The 13,672-nt window shown below is 44.4% G+C and overlaps 1 protein-coding gene across 1 annotated transcript in view; it reads right to left on the bottom strand.

Moving 5' to 3' along the window:
• LOC140726138 (dedicator of cytokinesis protein 2-like) overlaps positions 1–2,641 on the bottom strand; it is a 1,234,790-nt gene extending 1,232,149 nt beyond the window's left edge. The window contains exon 1 of the mRNA XM_073042110.1: positions 2,506–2,641. Within this exon, the coding sequence (XP_072898211.1) occupies positions 2,506–2,548 (43 nt within the window). The 5' untranslated portion in view covers positions 2,549–2,641. The remainder of the gene's footprint in view (positions 1–2,505) is intronic.
• Between the last annotated feature and the right edge of the window lie 11,031 nt (positions 2,642–13,672).

The raw sequence follows: 13,672 nt of genomic DNA on the forward strand, positions 1-13,672 counted from the left end.
AGGATGGTTACAGTTTGCAGTGTACGGGCTTACTTGAGGTGGTGGGGCCCGAAAGAGGGGAATGAGCCAATGTTTGGCCACTGCTGGCGCTGACTCGGAGGCCATTCGATGTGGCAGAACCGGGGCAGAGTGTGGGGAGACAAGGCAAAGTCGGGGCAACGAAGCCCGTGCCTGGGCCCGAGAGCGAGGAATGACCTGAGGTTTAGATGATTTAAGTGCCGGGACAGATTGTTGGAGCAGCGGAGCTGAGGGATAGGCTGGTTCCGCTCGCTGCTCCGCAGGTTTACTTGTCTCTGCGTTGAACTGAAGTTGTGGTCTACAACTAATGGGCCACTGGAACGGCTGCAGTGATGACTGGCTTGGTAGTTGTGGACTCACTTTTGTAAACTTCACTTGTTTGCTTGCTTTTGTCATTTGTATAATTCTTTTCTGCACGCTGGGTGTTTGGTGGTCTTTTTAAAATAAAGGGAGGGGGGTTCTATTGGGTTTCTTTATTTTGTGACTGCCTGTAAGGAGATGAACCTGAAAGTTGTGTATAGTATACATATTTGATAATAAATGTACTTTGACTTTGAATAAGATTGAAAGACTGCAGAGAAATTGACAAGGATATTGCCAGGACTTGAGTACCGGATTTATAGGGAAAGGCTGAACAGGTTAGGACATTATTCCCTGGAGCATAAGAGAATGAGAAGAGACTTGATAGATGCATACAAATAATGAGGGGTATAGTCGGAGGCGATGCAGGCAGGCTCTTTCTACTAGACCAGAACTAGAGGATAAGGGTGAAAGGTGAAATGCTTAATAGGAACATGAGGGGGAACTTCTTCAGTCGGAAGGTGGTGATAGTGTGGAACGAGCTGCGAGCGGAAGTGGTTCGATTTCAACATTTTAAGCTGTATTGCTCTACGTTCGATAACTCACATTCGGACTAATTCTGCAAATTAAGCTGGAAGTGATGCAGAAAAAGACTCACAAGATGATGTTACTGGAACTGGAGGGCTTGAGTTCTAAGGAGAGGCTGGATAAGCTGGGACCTTTCCTCGGAGAGAAGGGGTTTGAGAATGGACGTTATTAGATAGATCAGCTTGATTTGTCGGGTGTACATTGAAACAGTCAGATACATCATTTCTGTCAATAAGCATAGTCTGAGGATGTTCTAGAGACAGTCCACAAGTGTCACTATGCTTCATGCCATGCCCACAACTTACTAACCCAGTTCAGTAACTGGACCATTCCTATTGTACAATGACAACGCTTCAAATGAATTTTGACTGGCTGCAATACATTCCAGGATCTCTTGATCTAGGTGAAGAAAAGCCCCATGAAATCATTCCTCCTTCCCCCCCCCCACTCCTTCTCCCCCAAAGAAAGAACACTAGGAATTGGAGGGAAATCCACAAAGTCAGGTGGAGAATGTACAAACTCCTTACAGACAGTGGTGAGAGTTGAACTCCAACAGCTGGTGTTGTAAAGCATTACACTAACCATGACTTTACTATGCCTTTGAAGGATATATAAAATCATATGGGGTACACAATCAAGTTCACTGTCATCTGACTGTATATCTATATATAACCAAATGAAAAAAATATTCATCCGGACCACGGTGCACTCACAATACATATGTCACACACGCAACCAGCATAAAACAAAAAGTATTTAGGAAAATAAAGAGAAGGGAAAGATGCCGTATAAACGAAATCGCCTTTTCCTCTAGAACTTTGACATAGAATGTACTGTCTTTTTTTCGCTTAGAGTCGCAGCTCCCAAGAGAGATTGTCCCAAGAGAGATCTAGACATTCACAAACACTGGAGTTTAAATGCACCACGTTACTCAACAAACTCAGGCGATTCTGTAGACGCTGGAAATCCACACACACACTCACAAAAAATGCTGGAGGAACTCAGCAGGTCAGGCAGCATCTATGGAGGGGAATAGACTGTTGACGTTTTGGGCGGCCCCCGAAATGTCGACTGCTTATTCCTTTTCATCGATGCCGCCTGATCTGCTGAGTTCCTCCTGCATTCTGTGTGTGTGTGTGCTGTTTCATTTCTGAGTGCCACCTGCAAGCCGCCTGTGCTTTCAAACTGGGGTTTCCGTACGGCGCGTTGCCGAGAGTGTTTCGATTTGAACGTGTGACAGATTTCGAGCGCACATTGACAGTCCCCCTGCAGTTAGGAACTGGGGGATGTTATTGGAGCCGCCACTGAGGTACATGTACAACATCATTCCCTTCGCCACTGGACACTTCACACTCCTCATACCCGGGGTCATAATTGGCTCTTGCAACGGCTTTACTGATTTTAAACCACATCCTGTTTTTGTTATCCAATTTTGTTGTGTATAAGTGTCTCCTCAGATGGCCAGGAAACAACTGTTGCTTTACTCCCCTCCACCTTACATGCTGGAACGCCGAGACTTCGCCGAAACCGCGTCCATTTCTATAACTTTTTTTTTAAATAAAAGAAAATCAAACGGGCAGATAGCCCATTGGAACTCACCCACTCCATATTTGGCGTCCACAGAGCGGCTCCAAGAAAACATGTCTCGTGCGTCTCAGCAAAACATTAAAAGAAATGCAAAAGTTTTCTTTTGCAAGGCTCCCAATACTCCGTTCAGTGCTAGAGTTGAGACACAAGCCAATCACATGTTTCAGTTACGTCACGTATGAAGCGAGGAAGCTGTCTGACACTGAGGTGATGGGGGCAACTCGTCAATCAAATATCGAATGTCCTCATCGCTGGCTCTTCGTTACGCCAGGGAATTTCTTCTTCCCCCCATTCCGAGCCAGTCATTCTCATTAAGATTAACCCTTTTCGTGACTACTACTAATTGACGCTGCGAGGAGCTTGGTGCCAGGACAAATAGGGCGCTGACTGAAACTTGGAAATCTGGCCAGAGGCTTCAATATAGAACGGTGGATAAACAGGACCCGCCGCTCACGATAAAGTAGTATTTCCTAATTAGCTGATACTTTCTGCCTGCGCATGGTCCATATCCTTCCATTCTCTGCACACGTTGTGTCCAAGAGCCTCTTAAATGTTTCTATTAAATATTAAATTAGAATAGATTTTATTTGTCACATGTACATCTACATTTCGGGTGGCGGGGTGAAGATACATCTCTACTGAAGGAGGAATAAGGCGCTCCTTCCCTCCGCTAGCCTGCAGGTCACCCTTGGGCAAGGTGCAGAACCCCCCCCCCCCCCCCGCGATCAGGGTCACGTGAAGCAGGTGGTGGATGGTCATATGAGCAGCTGGTGCATATCACAAGTCCTGGGTATGTGACCGCTGATGTCAGATGGACAATCTCTGAGGAGTACTGATAATGGCTGGGGTCACCCATCTTGTGAAGGCACTGCCCAGAAGACGCCAACATCAAGCCACTTCTGTTTAAAGATTTGCCAAGACCAATCATGGTAATGCATACCACATCACCCACATCATACGACATGGTACATAATGATGATGATGACACTGAAACATGCCGTGAAATGCGTAATTTCCGTGGAATCAAATCAGTGAGGATTATGCTGGACAACCCGCAAATATCTCCGCACTTCCAACACGAAAGTTGCGTGCCTAAAACTCACTGACCCTAACCACTACATCTTTGGAATGTGGGAGGAAATCAGAGCACCCTGAGGAAACCCACACAGTCATAGGGGGAAACATACAAACGCTTACAGACAGTGGCAGGATTGAACCCTGAATGGTGATCGCTGTCATTGTAATAGCATTGCACGAATTCCTACACTACCATGTCGCCCACCATGTCTACCATGTCTGCCTCCATGACCTCCCCTGGGAGTGCATTCCAGGCACCCCATTTTGAATTTAAACAACTTGCCCTGCATATCTCTTTTGAACTTGTTAGCTCTTGCCTTAAACGCATGAACTCTGGCATTAAGACATTCCAAGCCCTGGCAAAACAATGCTGCTGTCTGATCTGTCTATGCCTCCCATAATCTTATAAAGCTCCATCAGGTCTCTCCTCACCCTCTGCCACTCCAGAGAAAACAGCCCAGGTTTGTCCTAACTCTCCCTATAGGACATGCCCTTTAATCCAAGCAGCATCCTGGCAAATCTCTTCTAAAGTCTCCACATCTTTCCTATAATGGGGCTGACCAGAAATGAATGCATACTCCAGATGTGTCGTAGCTGGACATCTACAAAACTAGGACTTAACTTCCAATTCTTGAACACAATGCCTTGGCAAATAAAGGCAAGCAAGGCAAATGTCTTCTTTACCACCCTCTCAACCTCTGTAGCCATTTGCCAAGACCTATAAACTTGGACACCAAAATCCCTTTGTACACCAACACTGTTAGGGGTCTTGCCATTAACAGATACATTTGATCTGAGTGACACAGTATTTGCCTGGTTTAAACTCCCTCTGCCATTTCTCTGCCCATATATGCAACTGGCCTATATCCTACTGTGTCCTTTGGGAATCTTCTACACTTTCTACAACACAACCAATCGTCATATCATCCACGGACTCACTACCCACCCATTTACATTTTCATCCAGGTTGTTTTTATATACCGCAAACAGCAGAGGCCCGAAAAGCTAAAACTGTGAAGCAGAATCAGGTTTATCGCTGATATGTGTTGTGAAATTTGTTGTTTTGCTATGGCAGTGCTGTGTGGTAGGCAGACATCAATCCCAGGGGATAATGGGTTTGCGCCTCTGGTGGACTAGGTTAAGCAGCGTCTGCTGTTACTGCGGAGTCCAATGCGGGAGACAAAAGTCCTTAAGCAATGCGTCCTCTCCAGGGCGCAAGCCCGGGCGGAAGATCTGAAGAACCGGCTGTTGCCCATGCAGCGGGCTCCCCCTCTCCACGTCACTGATGCAGTCCAAGGGAAAGGCAAGCGCTGATATAGCTTGGCACCTGTGTCATCACAGAGGTTGCCAGAGCAAAGTTGTAAACACCATCAAACTGCCTTAGGAAGCTCCGGATTTCTTCCTGGGCGTTTACTCCCGAAGCCTTTCCCATGGGTGGGTGTGGCCGCAAGGCAGCGGAGGTTTAAAATCAGAGTTTTCCTTCTCCTAGTTGGGCTGCTGTCCAAGGCTGACGAGCCCCACCTGCCCGAAGCAACTGGTTTTGAGGCACCAGTGGTCTGCTTTTGCCCTTCTCTTGTCAGTAGAAACAGTTCCACCGGGCCTAGTAGCTAAGCCACACGTGAAGGCCAAGAGTTGGAGCCGGTTGTCAGAGGCTGTTAGAGACGCACGCCATTTGGAGCACTAAAGGTAGTGGGAGCTCATCCCCACTACCACCCCTGGCTATGACAGCCTTAGGAACCAGTACTGTGTAAGGTGTAAAAATCACTACAAGTGACCAAAAATAAATAAATAGTGCAAAAATGCTGAATAACTAGGCAGTGCTCATCGGTTCGTCGTCCATTCAGAAATCTGATAGAAGCTGAAACCTGAAAGAAATCTGTAAGAAGCTGTCCTCGACTGGTTGCTGATCATTTCAGATTCAGGTTTATTTATGGCATCTACATCAAAATATACAGTGAAGTGTGCTGTTTGAGTTAACAACCAACATGCCCAAGGATCTGCTGGTTGTCGCCTCACATTTGGATGCCGACTCAGTGGGCTCACAATGTTCAGCAGAACAGCACCGGCAGCAAAAACAAGCCCCTTTCCCACCCATCCACAAACACAGGCACATCTCCATCCTCAGGACAGGCCACCAGTCCCTGATCAGGACCCACAGACATCAGGCCTCTGACTTCTGGACAAGCCGACTTCAGTCCTCTACCTCCAACCTCACTGAACTCTGCACTTTGACCTCATGCAATAAACACCCATGTTACAGCCATTCAGGTTACAGAAGAGCACCCTTACAGAACTCACAAATCACTACCCAAATAGGTGACAGACAGAAGTTCTCTTTCATGGAATGTGAGTGAAAAATAAAAATAAAAATGCAGCAGTTTTGTTTCTCAACTCTCATTTTTGATGAGTGCCTAGATGATGTGGAATCGCCACTTATGGAAACATACCCCACTCATTGGGTGGCGGGTTGGAGATACAACTCTACCAAAGAAGGTGTAAGACGTTCTTTCCCTCCAAAGGCATGGGAGCAGGGGGTGGACGCTTGTATGAGCAGCTGGTGCATATCACAAGTCACGGTTATGTGACCACTGACGGCAGGCAGACAATCTCTAAAGAGTATTTGTCATGGCTGGGGTCACCCACCTTGTAAAGGCACTGCCCAGAAGGAGGCAATGGCAAACCATTTCTGTAGGAAAATTTGCCAAGAACAATCACGGTTGTGGAAAGGCAATTTTTGCCCATGCAATGCAACACGACACGACGAATGAATGACCCCCACTCATAAAGCAGGGATCTCTTGTAATTGTTTAGTTTAGACTTAAAAATGAACAAGTGGGTTAGAAGTTCTGGCGTTAAGCATCACTGAAGACAAAGAGTCAGCCATGAATAATCCTTCCTAATTCTTGTTCTTCCATTGCAAGATGGTCTGATGAATATTACGCATTTTTGCAGTTCAAAGCTCAGAGTAAATTTATTATCAAAGTACATAAATGTCACCATTTACATCCTTGAGATTCATTTTCTTGTGGGCATTCACAGTAGAACAAAGAAATACATTAGAATCAATGAGATTTTGTGTACAAAGACTGACAAACAACCAATGTGTAGATGGATGGATGGATAGATCATTTAACTTATGCACTTTACTTTGTTTATTTATGCATAATTCATCTGTAGATTTTATCTGTACTTTCCTAGGTTATTCTGTGTTATATGTGTGTTATGTTTACTACTGTGCTCAACACCCTGGTTCAGAGAAACATTGTCTTGTTTGACAGTATGCATGCATATAGTTAAATGACAATAAACTTGACTTGACTTGGTTCAGGAGCCTGATGGTTGAAGTGTAATATTTGTTCCTGAACCTCGTGGTGTGGGACCTAAGGTTCCTGTACCTCCTTCTCGATGGCAGCAATGAGAAGAGAACATGGCCTGAGTGGTGACAGTCCTTGATGATGGATGTTATTTCTTTGTGACAGCGTTCCTTGTAGATGTGTTCAATGGTGGGGAGGATTTTCCTCTGATGGACTGGAATATGTCCACCACTTTTTGGAAGCTTCTCCATTCCTGGGCATTGGTGCTTCTATACCAGGCAGTGGTGCAACCCATCAGGACACTCTCCACCATGCATCTATAGAAGTTTGTCAAAGTTTCAAATCTGTGCAAACATTTAACAAAGTAGAGGTGCTGCCGTAGTTATTCGAATCAAACAGCAGTGGAGGTCAGCTCACTGTACTTTGATAATAAATGTACTTTGAATTCTTTGAAAGTATCAACAGAGTTGGATAAAGTGAACATGGATTTATGAAAGGAAATCATGTTTGAGAAACCAAACAGAGATTTTAGCAGGATGTGATTGGCAGAATACATGTGGATGTGGAATACCCATATTTTCAGAAGGCCTTTGATAAAGTACTACATAAGAAATTAGTGAACAAAATTAAAGCATGTGGGACAGGGGTAATATTTCCATATACAGTACCTAAGACAACTATGATAACGTGCAACTGTAGTCGTGGGAAATCAGAAGAAAGAAGGGGGATCTCATTGAAACCTACCAAATGTTGAAAGGCCTTGATAGAGTGGATGCGGAGAGGATGTTTTCTGCGGTGGGGTAGTCTAGGACCAGAGTACACAGCCTCAGAGTAAAGGGATGTCCTTTTAGAGTGGAGGTTAGGAGGAATTTCTTTAGCCAGAGGGTGGTGAATCTGTAGAATTCATTGCCTCAGGTGGCTGTGGAGGCTGTTATAGGGTATGTTTAAAGCAGAGGTTGATAGGTTCTTGATTATTCAGAGCTTCAAAGATTATGGGGAGAAGGCAGGAGAATGGGGTTGAGATGGATAATGAATCTGCCATGATGTGATAGCAGAGCAGACTCGGTGGGCCAATTCTGCTCCTATATCTTATGGCCTTATAATTGCAGGCATACATAGGTGAGATGTGGAAGGATGGTATCTACTCCACAAGTCTATCTACACTTCTTACTGCCTCAGTAAAGCAGCCAGCATAATCAAAAACCCTCCCCACTCGGACATTATCTCTTCTTCTCCATTCCATCAGGCTGAAGATACAAAAGCCTGAAAGCACACACCTCCAGGTCTGAGGGTAGTTTCTATACCAGTGTTATATAAGGAAATTGAATGAACCTCTTGCATGACAACAAAGACTCTTTATCTCTCAATCTACCTCATCATGACCTCGAACTATGTCTGTCTGCATTACAATTTCTTTGTAACGCTAACACTTTATTCTGTATTCTATTATTGTTTTCCCTGATACTATCTCAGTGTACTGGTGTGATGAAATGATCTGTATGGCTGAGGGTAGCAGACACCAACAGAATCAACAATCTCATTCGTAAGGCCAGTGATGTTGTGGGGGTGAAACTGGACTCTCTGACGGTGGTGTCTGAAAAGAGGATGCTGTCCAAGTTGCATGCCATCTTGGACAATGACTCCCATCCACTCCATAATGTACTGGTTAGGCACAGGAGTACATTCAGCCAGAGACTCATTCCACCGAGATGCAACACTGAGCGTCATAGGAAGTCATTCCTGCCTGTGGCCATCAAACTTTACAACTCCTCCCTCGGAGTGTCAGACACCCTGAGCCAATAGGCTGGTCCTGGACTTATTTCCACTTGGCATGATTAACTTATTATTTAATTATTTATGGTTTTATATTGCCATATTTCTACACTATTCTTGGTTGGTGCGGCTGTAACGAAACCCAGTTTCCCTCGGGATCAATAAAGTATGTCTGCCTGTCTGTATGGATGATGCAAAACAATGTATATCTTGGTACCTCATGTAGATGTGACGATAATAAACCAATCACCAATTATCAATACCAATATGGTCCATATGCAGGCAAAAGGGACACAAAAGATCTGCACATGCTGGAAATCTTGAGCAATACACACAAAATGCTGGAGAAACTCAACAGGTCGGGCAGCATCTATGGAGGGGATGCTGCCTGATCTGCTGAGTTGCTCCACAATTGTGTATGTGTTGAAAAAGACAAAAGGAATTAGTGCCGATGGCTAAAGGATCAGCATGGATGTAGTGGGTTAATGGGTCTGTTCCTATTCCATAGTACTCTGAGAAAGAGACTATTCAGCCCATTAGATCTGTGCTGGCTCTCAGAGCAGTCCAATCAGTCCCATCATTCCCATTCCACTAACTTTCCTCTGCCCTGCTGGCATTCAGGGCGACAATGAAGGTCCTCCATCTCTGGCAGTGTTCAGAGCCTCCTTCATCATGCCAGTAGCTCCGTTTTCACTCCTGTCAGTCATGCAAGTTCCAGATGGGGACTCAGGAATACCGTCACACTCAGACGTAGAAGGATTCTCCATTACTGTTTCCATAACAGTCTTGTTTACCAGTTAGGGTTGTTAGCTCCGAGCTGAGCCCCCAAACCCGGAGGACCAGTGGACCACTCTTACTCTAGCCTCTACCCTTTAGCCTGTTTGACATGGGTAACCCTACAAAGAGCCAAAGCACAAAGTCAACATAGCTCTCCAGGTCATGATGCTCGTAAGCCTTCAAACCCTGCAATAAGGTTGTGGTCCTCTTGGAGGCCATTCCACTAAAGTAGCCCATTAACCTATTCTCTCTCATAGGCTCATTAACTCCTGGTTCTTCTAACAGCCGACAGGGGAAGTCTATGGTAACAAGTTAACCAACTAGCATATTTTTTCAGATTGGGGAGGAACCAGGAATATCAGGGAGAACATCTGGTCACACAGAGAATGCACAAACTCCTCATGGTGAGTTTGATGGAGAGATGAGATATAGATTAGATAGAAAGACTGAATGTTAAACTTAGTTTACAGTTTCAGAATTAGCGAAGTTAGAAAGCAAGGAGACATCCAAAGCTCTCAGAACACAATTCCCTCTTTTCCTCCAGCTATTTATTACTGCAGTACACTTACTTTCAAGTCCCACAGACATAGTCAGGGAAGTGTTCTCTGATATTCTGGGACAAAAGGAGAATACCTCACTGTGAGATAGTCTCCAAAAGACTTGACAGTAAGCGTGCTTCATTATTTCCTTTATTAAAACAGTCCTCGTGCTGTGCCAGCAGAAATGAGAAAAAACAACTCAATAGAGCGTAGAGCAGTGCACCACAGGATCAGGCCCTGGGCGGACTATGTCTGTGCTAACTGTCATGCCAAATTAGACCAAATGTATGGGGTGGTGAGGTGGAGATACGTTTCTACCAAAGGAGGTGTAAAGCCCTCCTTCCTTCCACTAGTCTGCTGGTCACCCTTGGGCAAGGTGTAACATCTGCTGAGCACCCCCCCAAACGATCACGGTCACATGAAGCCATGGGAGCAGAGCAAGTGGTGGACGGTCACTTGAGCAACTGGTACATATCACAAGTTCTGGTTGTGCGATCACTGTTGCCAGAAAAACAATCTCTGAATGGGTTTGATAATGGATGAGGTCACCCACCTTGTAAAGACACTGCCCAGAAGATGACAATGGCAAATAATTATGTAGAAAAATTTACCAAGAGCAATCGTGACCATGGAGAGCCCCTGATCACCCATATCATTTGACATCTGGCAGCCTGTCCCAGGCACCTACCAAAGAACTTACCCAACACATTAGATAAGTTGGGCACCATGGTAGCACAGCGGCGTGACATTATTACAGCTCGGGCCATCAGAGTTTGGAATTCGGTTCCAATGCCGTCTGAAAGAGGTTTGTACGTTCATCCCATGAGTACATAGGTTTCCTCCAGGTGCTCCAGTTTCTTCCCACATTCCAAAGTAGTAACATTTTGTAGATGAATTTGCAATTGGAAATTGTTCTGTGATTAGGCTGGGGTTAAATCAGCGGGTTGCTGGGCAGTGCAGCTCGTAGGGCTGGATGAATCTGTTCTGTGCTGTATCTCTAAATAAATGTCCCCTCAAAACTTTCTCCCTCTTACTTTAAGCTACGTCCTCTAATATTTAACACTTATACCCTGAGGTATAGATTCTGACTGTCTATCCATGCCTCACATAATTTTATAATCCTCTATCAGGTCAGATTTTATATATCTCTATCAAATCGAATTTATAGGTGGTACAATAGAGCAGTGGTTTGTGCAATACTTTACTGCAGTAACTGTAAGAACTGGGATCAATTCTGACCAGCCTGAGAGGAGTTTGTACGTTCTCCCCGTGACTGTGTGAGCTTCCTCCAGTTTCTGTAGCTCCCTCCCCTGTTCCAAAGACATACAATTAGGTTTAACTTGTTGGCGCTGAAGTTAAGCACAATCCTCGATGATTTGATTTGATGCAAAGACATATTTCACTGCATGTTGTGATGTTTTGATGCAATTGTGACAAATAAAGCTAATCTTTCTTTAAATATCTTTAAAATCTTTATCTTTATAAGCTTCAGAACAGATAAGGCAATCCAAGTATGTCCAACCTCTTCCTATAGCTAATACTCTCCAATACAGGCAGCATCATGGTAAACCTCTTCTGCATCCAGCCTGGAGCTTCCACATCCTTTCTGTAATGAATTGGCCAGAAGTGCACACCATACTCCAAACATGGGCCAATCCAAGTTCAAAACAGCTGCAACATGAATTCCTTGTTCTTACACTTCCTGACACTTTAACCTAATATCACTTACACCAACATTGTTTATGAGTAATTCCAGTGACAGGAGAGGTAACAGAAACAATTGCTGGCTGTGGTGTTCTCTGGGAATGGCCTCCAGAAACTTCAGTTTGCATCGTTTTTTTATTTCCCAAGGGCATATTTCATTTTGTCTAACCCTCACTCTCCGTTCCCTTCCCCGAATCACGGTTTTCCACTTCAGTACAATTTATTTCGGGCAGGGATCCACAACCTGGAGTCCACGGACCCCGCGATTAATGATTGGGGTCTGCGCCGTAAGAAAAGGTTGGGAACCCTTGATTTAGAGTGACCTTTCCCAAAGGGTGCAATCGGAAACGGCTTTTGGATTTTTCGGAAGGTGTTAAGGAACTTAGTATTGATATTCGTCAAGGTGGGGCTGCATAATAGCATAATATTTAATGCAATGCCATACAGCACCAGTGACCCAGATTCAATTTGTACATTTTCCCCATGACTGCGTCTATTTCCTCCGGATGTTCCAGTTTCCTCCCATATTTCAGAGATGTATTGGTTTGTAGGTTAATTGGTCACAGGCTCGATAGGATGCTGTACCTTTAAAAAATAACATAATTTCAGATGAACTAATGCCATAAGGAGGGGTTCTCCCTTTCCATTCCATCACTTTTACTTTGAGGATTGAGGATTGTACTTCAATAACAATCTCAGGGCTCTGAGCTCATAATCCAGTGAATCTGCCAACTCTCTTTTTAGAAATAATTTTACGAAGGAATCTCAACAATTTCACCTGGTCTGTTCTACAGTATATATGGCTCTTTTTTAACAAGTAGGTGGCAGGTGGAAGAGGTAAAGGCCTGATACAGGGTAAGAGATTAGCTGCCCACCCCAACTGCTTGGGTGACCCTTCCCAGAGCAGGGCAGATGTTTGAGATTAACTCTTTGCAGTTTGGATGGGAATGTGAGAAAAGGAAACTTGTTCCAGGTATCACTAACAGAGCTAAAAAGAAGCGAAGATTTTTAAAATGCGGATTGGGAGTTAAAAACTGGACAGACTATCCACTAGACAGTATGAAGGGAAAGGAAGTGTCAGTGTTCTGGGCTGAATACATGGAGAGATACAGGCTATGTGCAAACAGATGGGATTAATTAGATTGGCAACATGGCTGGCACAGACACGGTGCCTATAAAAAATATTCACCCGCCTTGGAAGCTTTCATGTGTTATTATTTTACAACATTGAATCACAGTGGATGCAATTTGGCTTTTTTTATGCTGATCAACAGAAAAAGACTTTTGTGTCAACGTGAAAACAATTTTCTAAAAATTTGGTCTAAATTTATTACAACTATTAAACACAAAATAATTGTATAATTACACACCCCCTTCAAGTCAGTATTTAGTCAATGCAGCTGTGGCAGCAATTATAGACTTGTGTCTGTGTGGATAGGTCTCTATCAGCTTTTCACATCCAGACCTTGCTAGTTTTCCCCCATTCTTCTTTACAAAACTGCTCAAGTTCTGCCAGATTGCATGGGGATTGTAAACTAACAGACCTTTTCGAGCCCAGCCACAAATTGTCTTTGGATTGAAGTCTGAACTCTGACTTGGCCACTCCAGGATATTGACTTTGTTGTTTTAAAAGCTATTTATGTGTAGCTTTGGCTCATTCTTGGGGTCATTGTCTTGCTGGAAAACGAATCTTCTCCCAAGTCGCAGTTCTTTTGCAGACTGCATCAAGTTTTCCTCCAAGACTTCCCTGCACTTTGCTGCATCCATTTTACCCTCTACCTTCACGAGCCTTCCAGGGCCTGCTGCAGTGAAGCATCCCCACAGCATGATGCATTCACCACCATGCTTCACGGTAGGGATGATGTGTTTTTGATAATGTGCAGTGTTTGACTCATTAGTCTGATGGCCAAAAAGCTCAATTTTGGTTTCATCAGACCACAGAACTTGCGTCCAGCTGACTTCAGAGTCCCCCACATGCCTTTGGATAAACTCTAG

The sequence above is a fragment of the Hemitrygon akajei genome, chromosome 4, assembly GCF_048418815.1.
Source record: "Hemitrygon akajei chromosome 4, sHemAka1.3, whole genome shotgun sequence".
NCBI lineage: Eukaryota > Metazoa > Chordata > Chondrichthyes > Myliobatiformes > Dasyatidae > Hemitrygon > Hemitrygon akajei.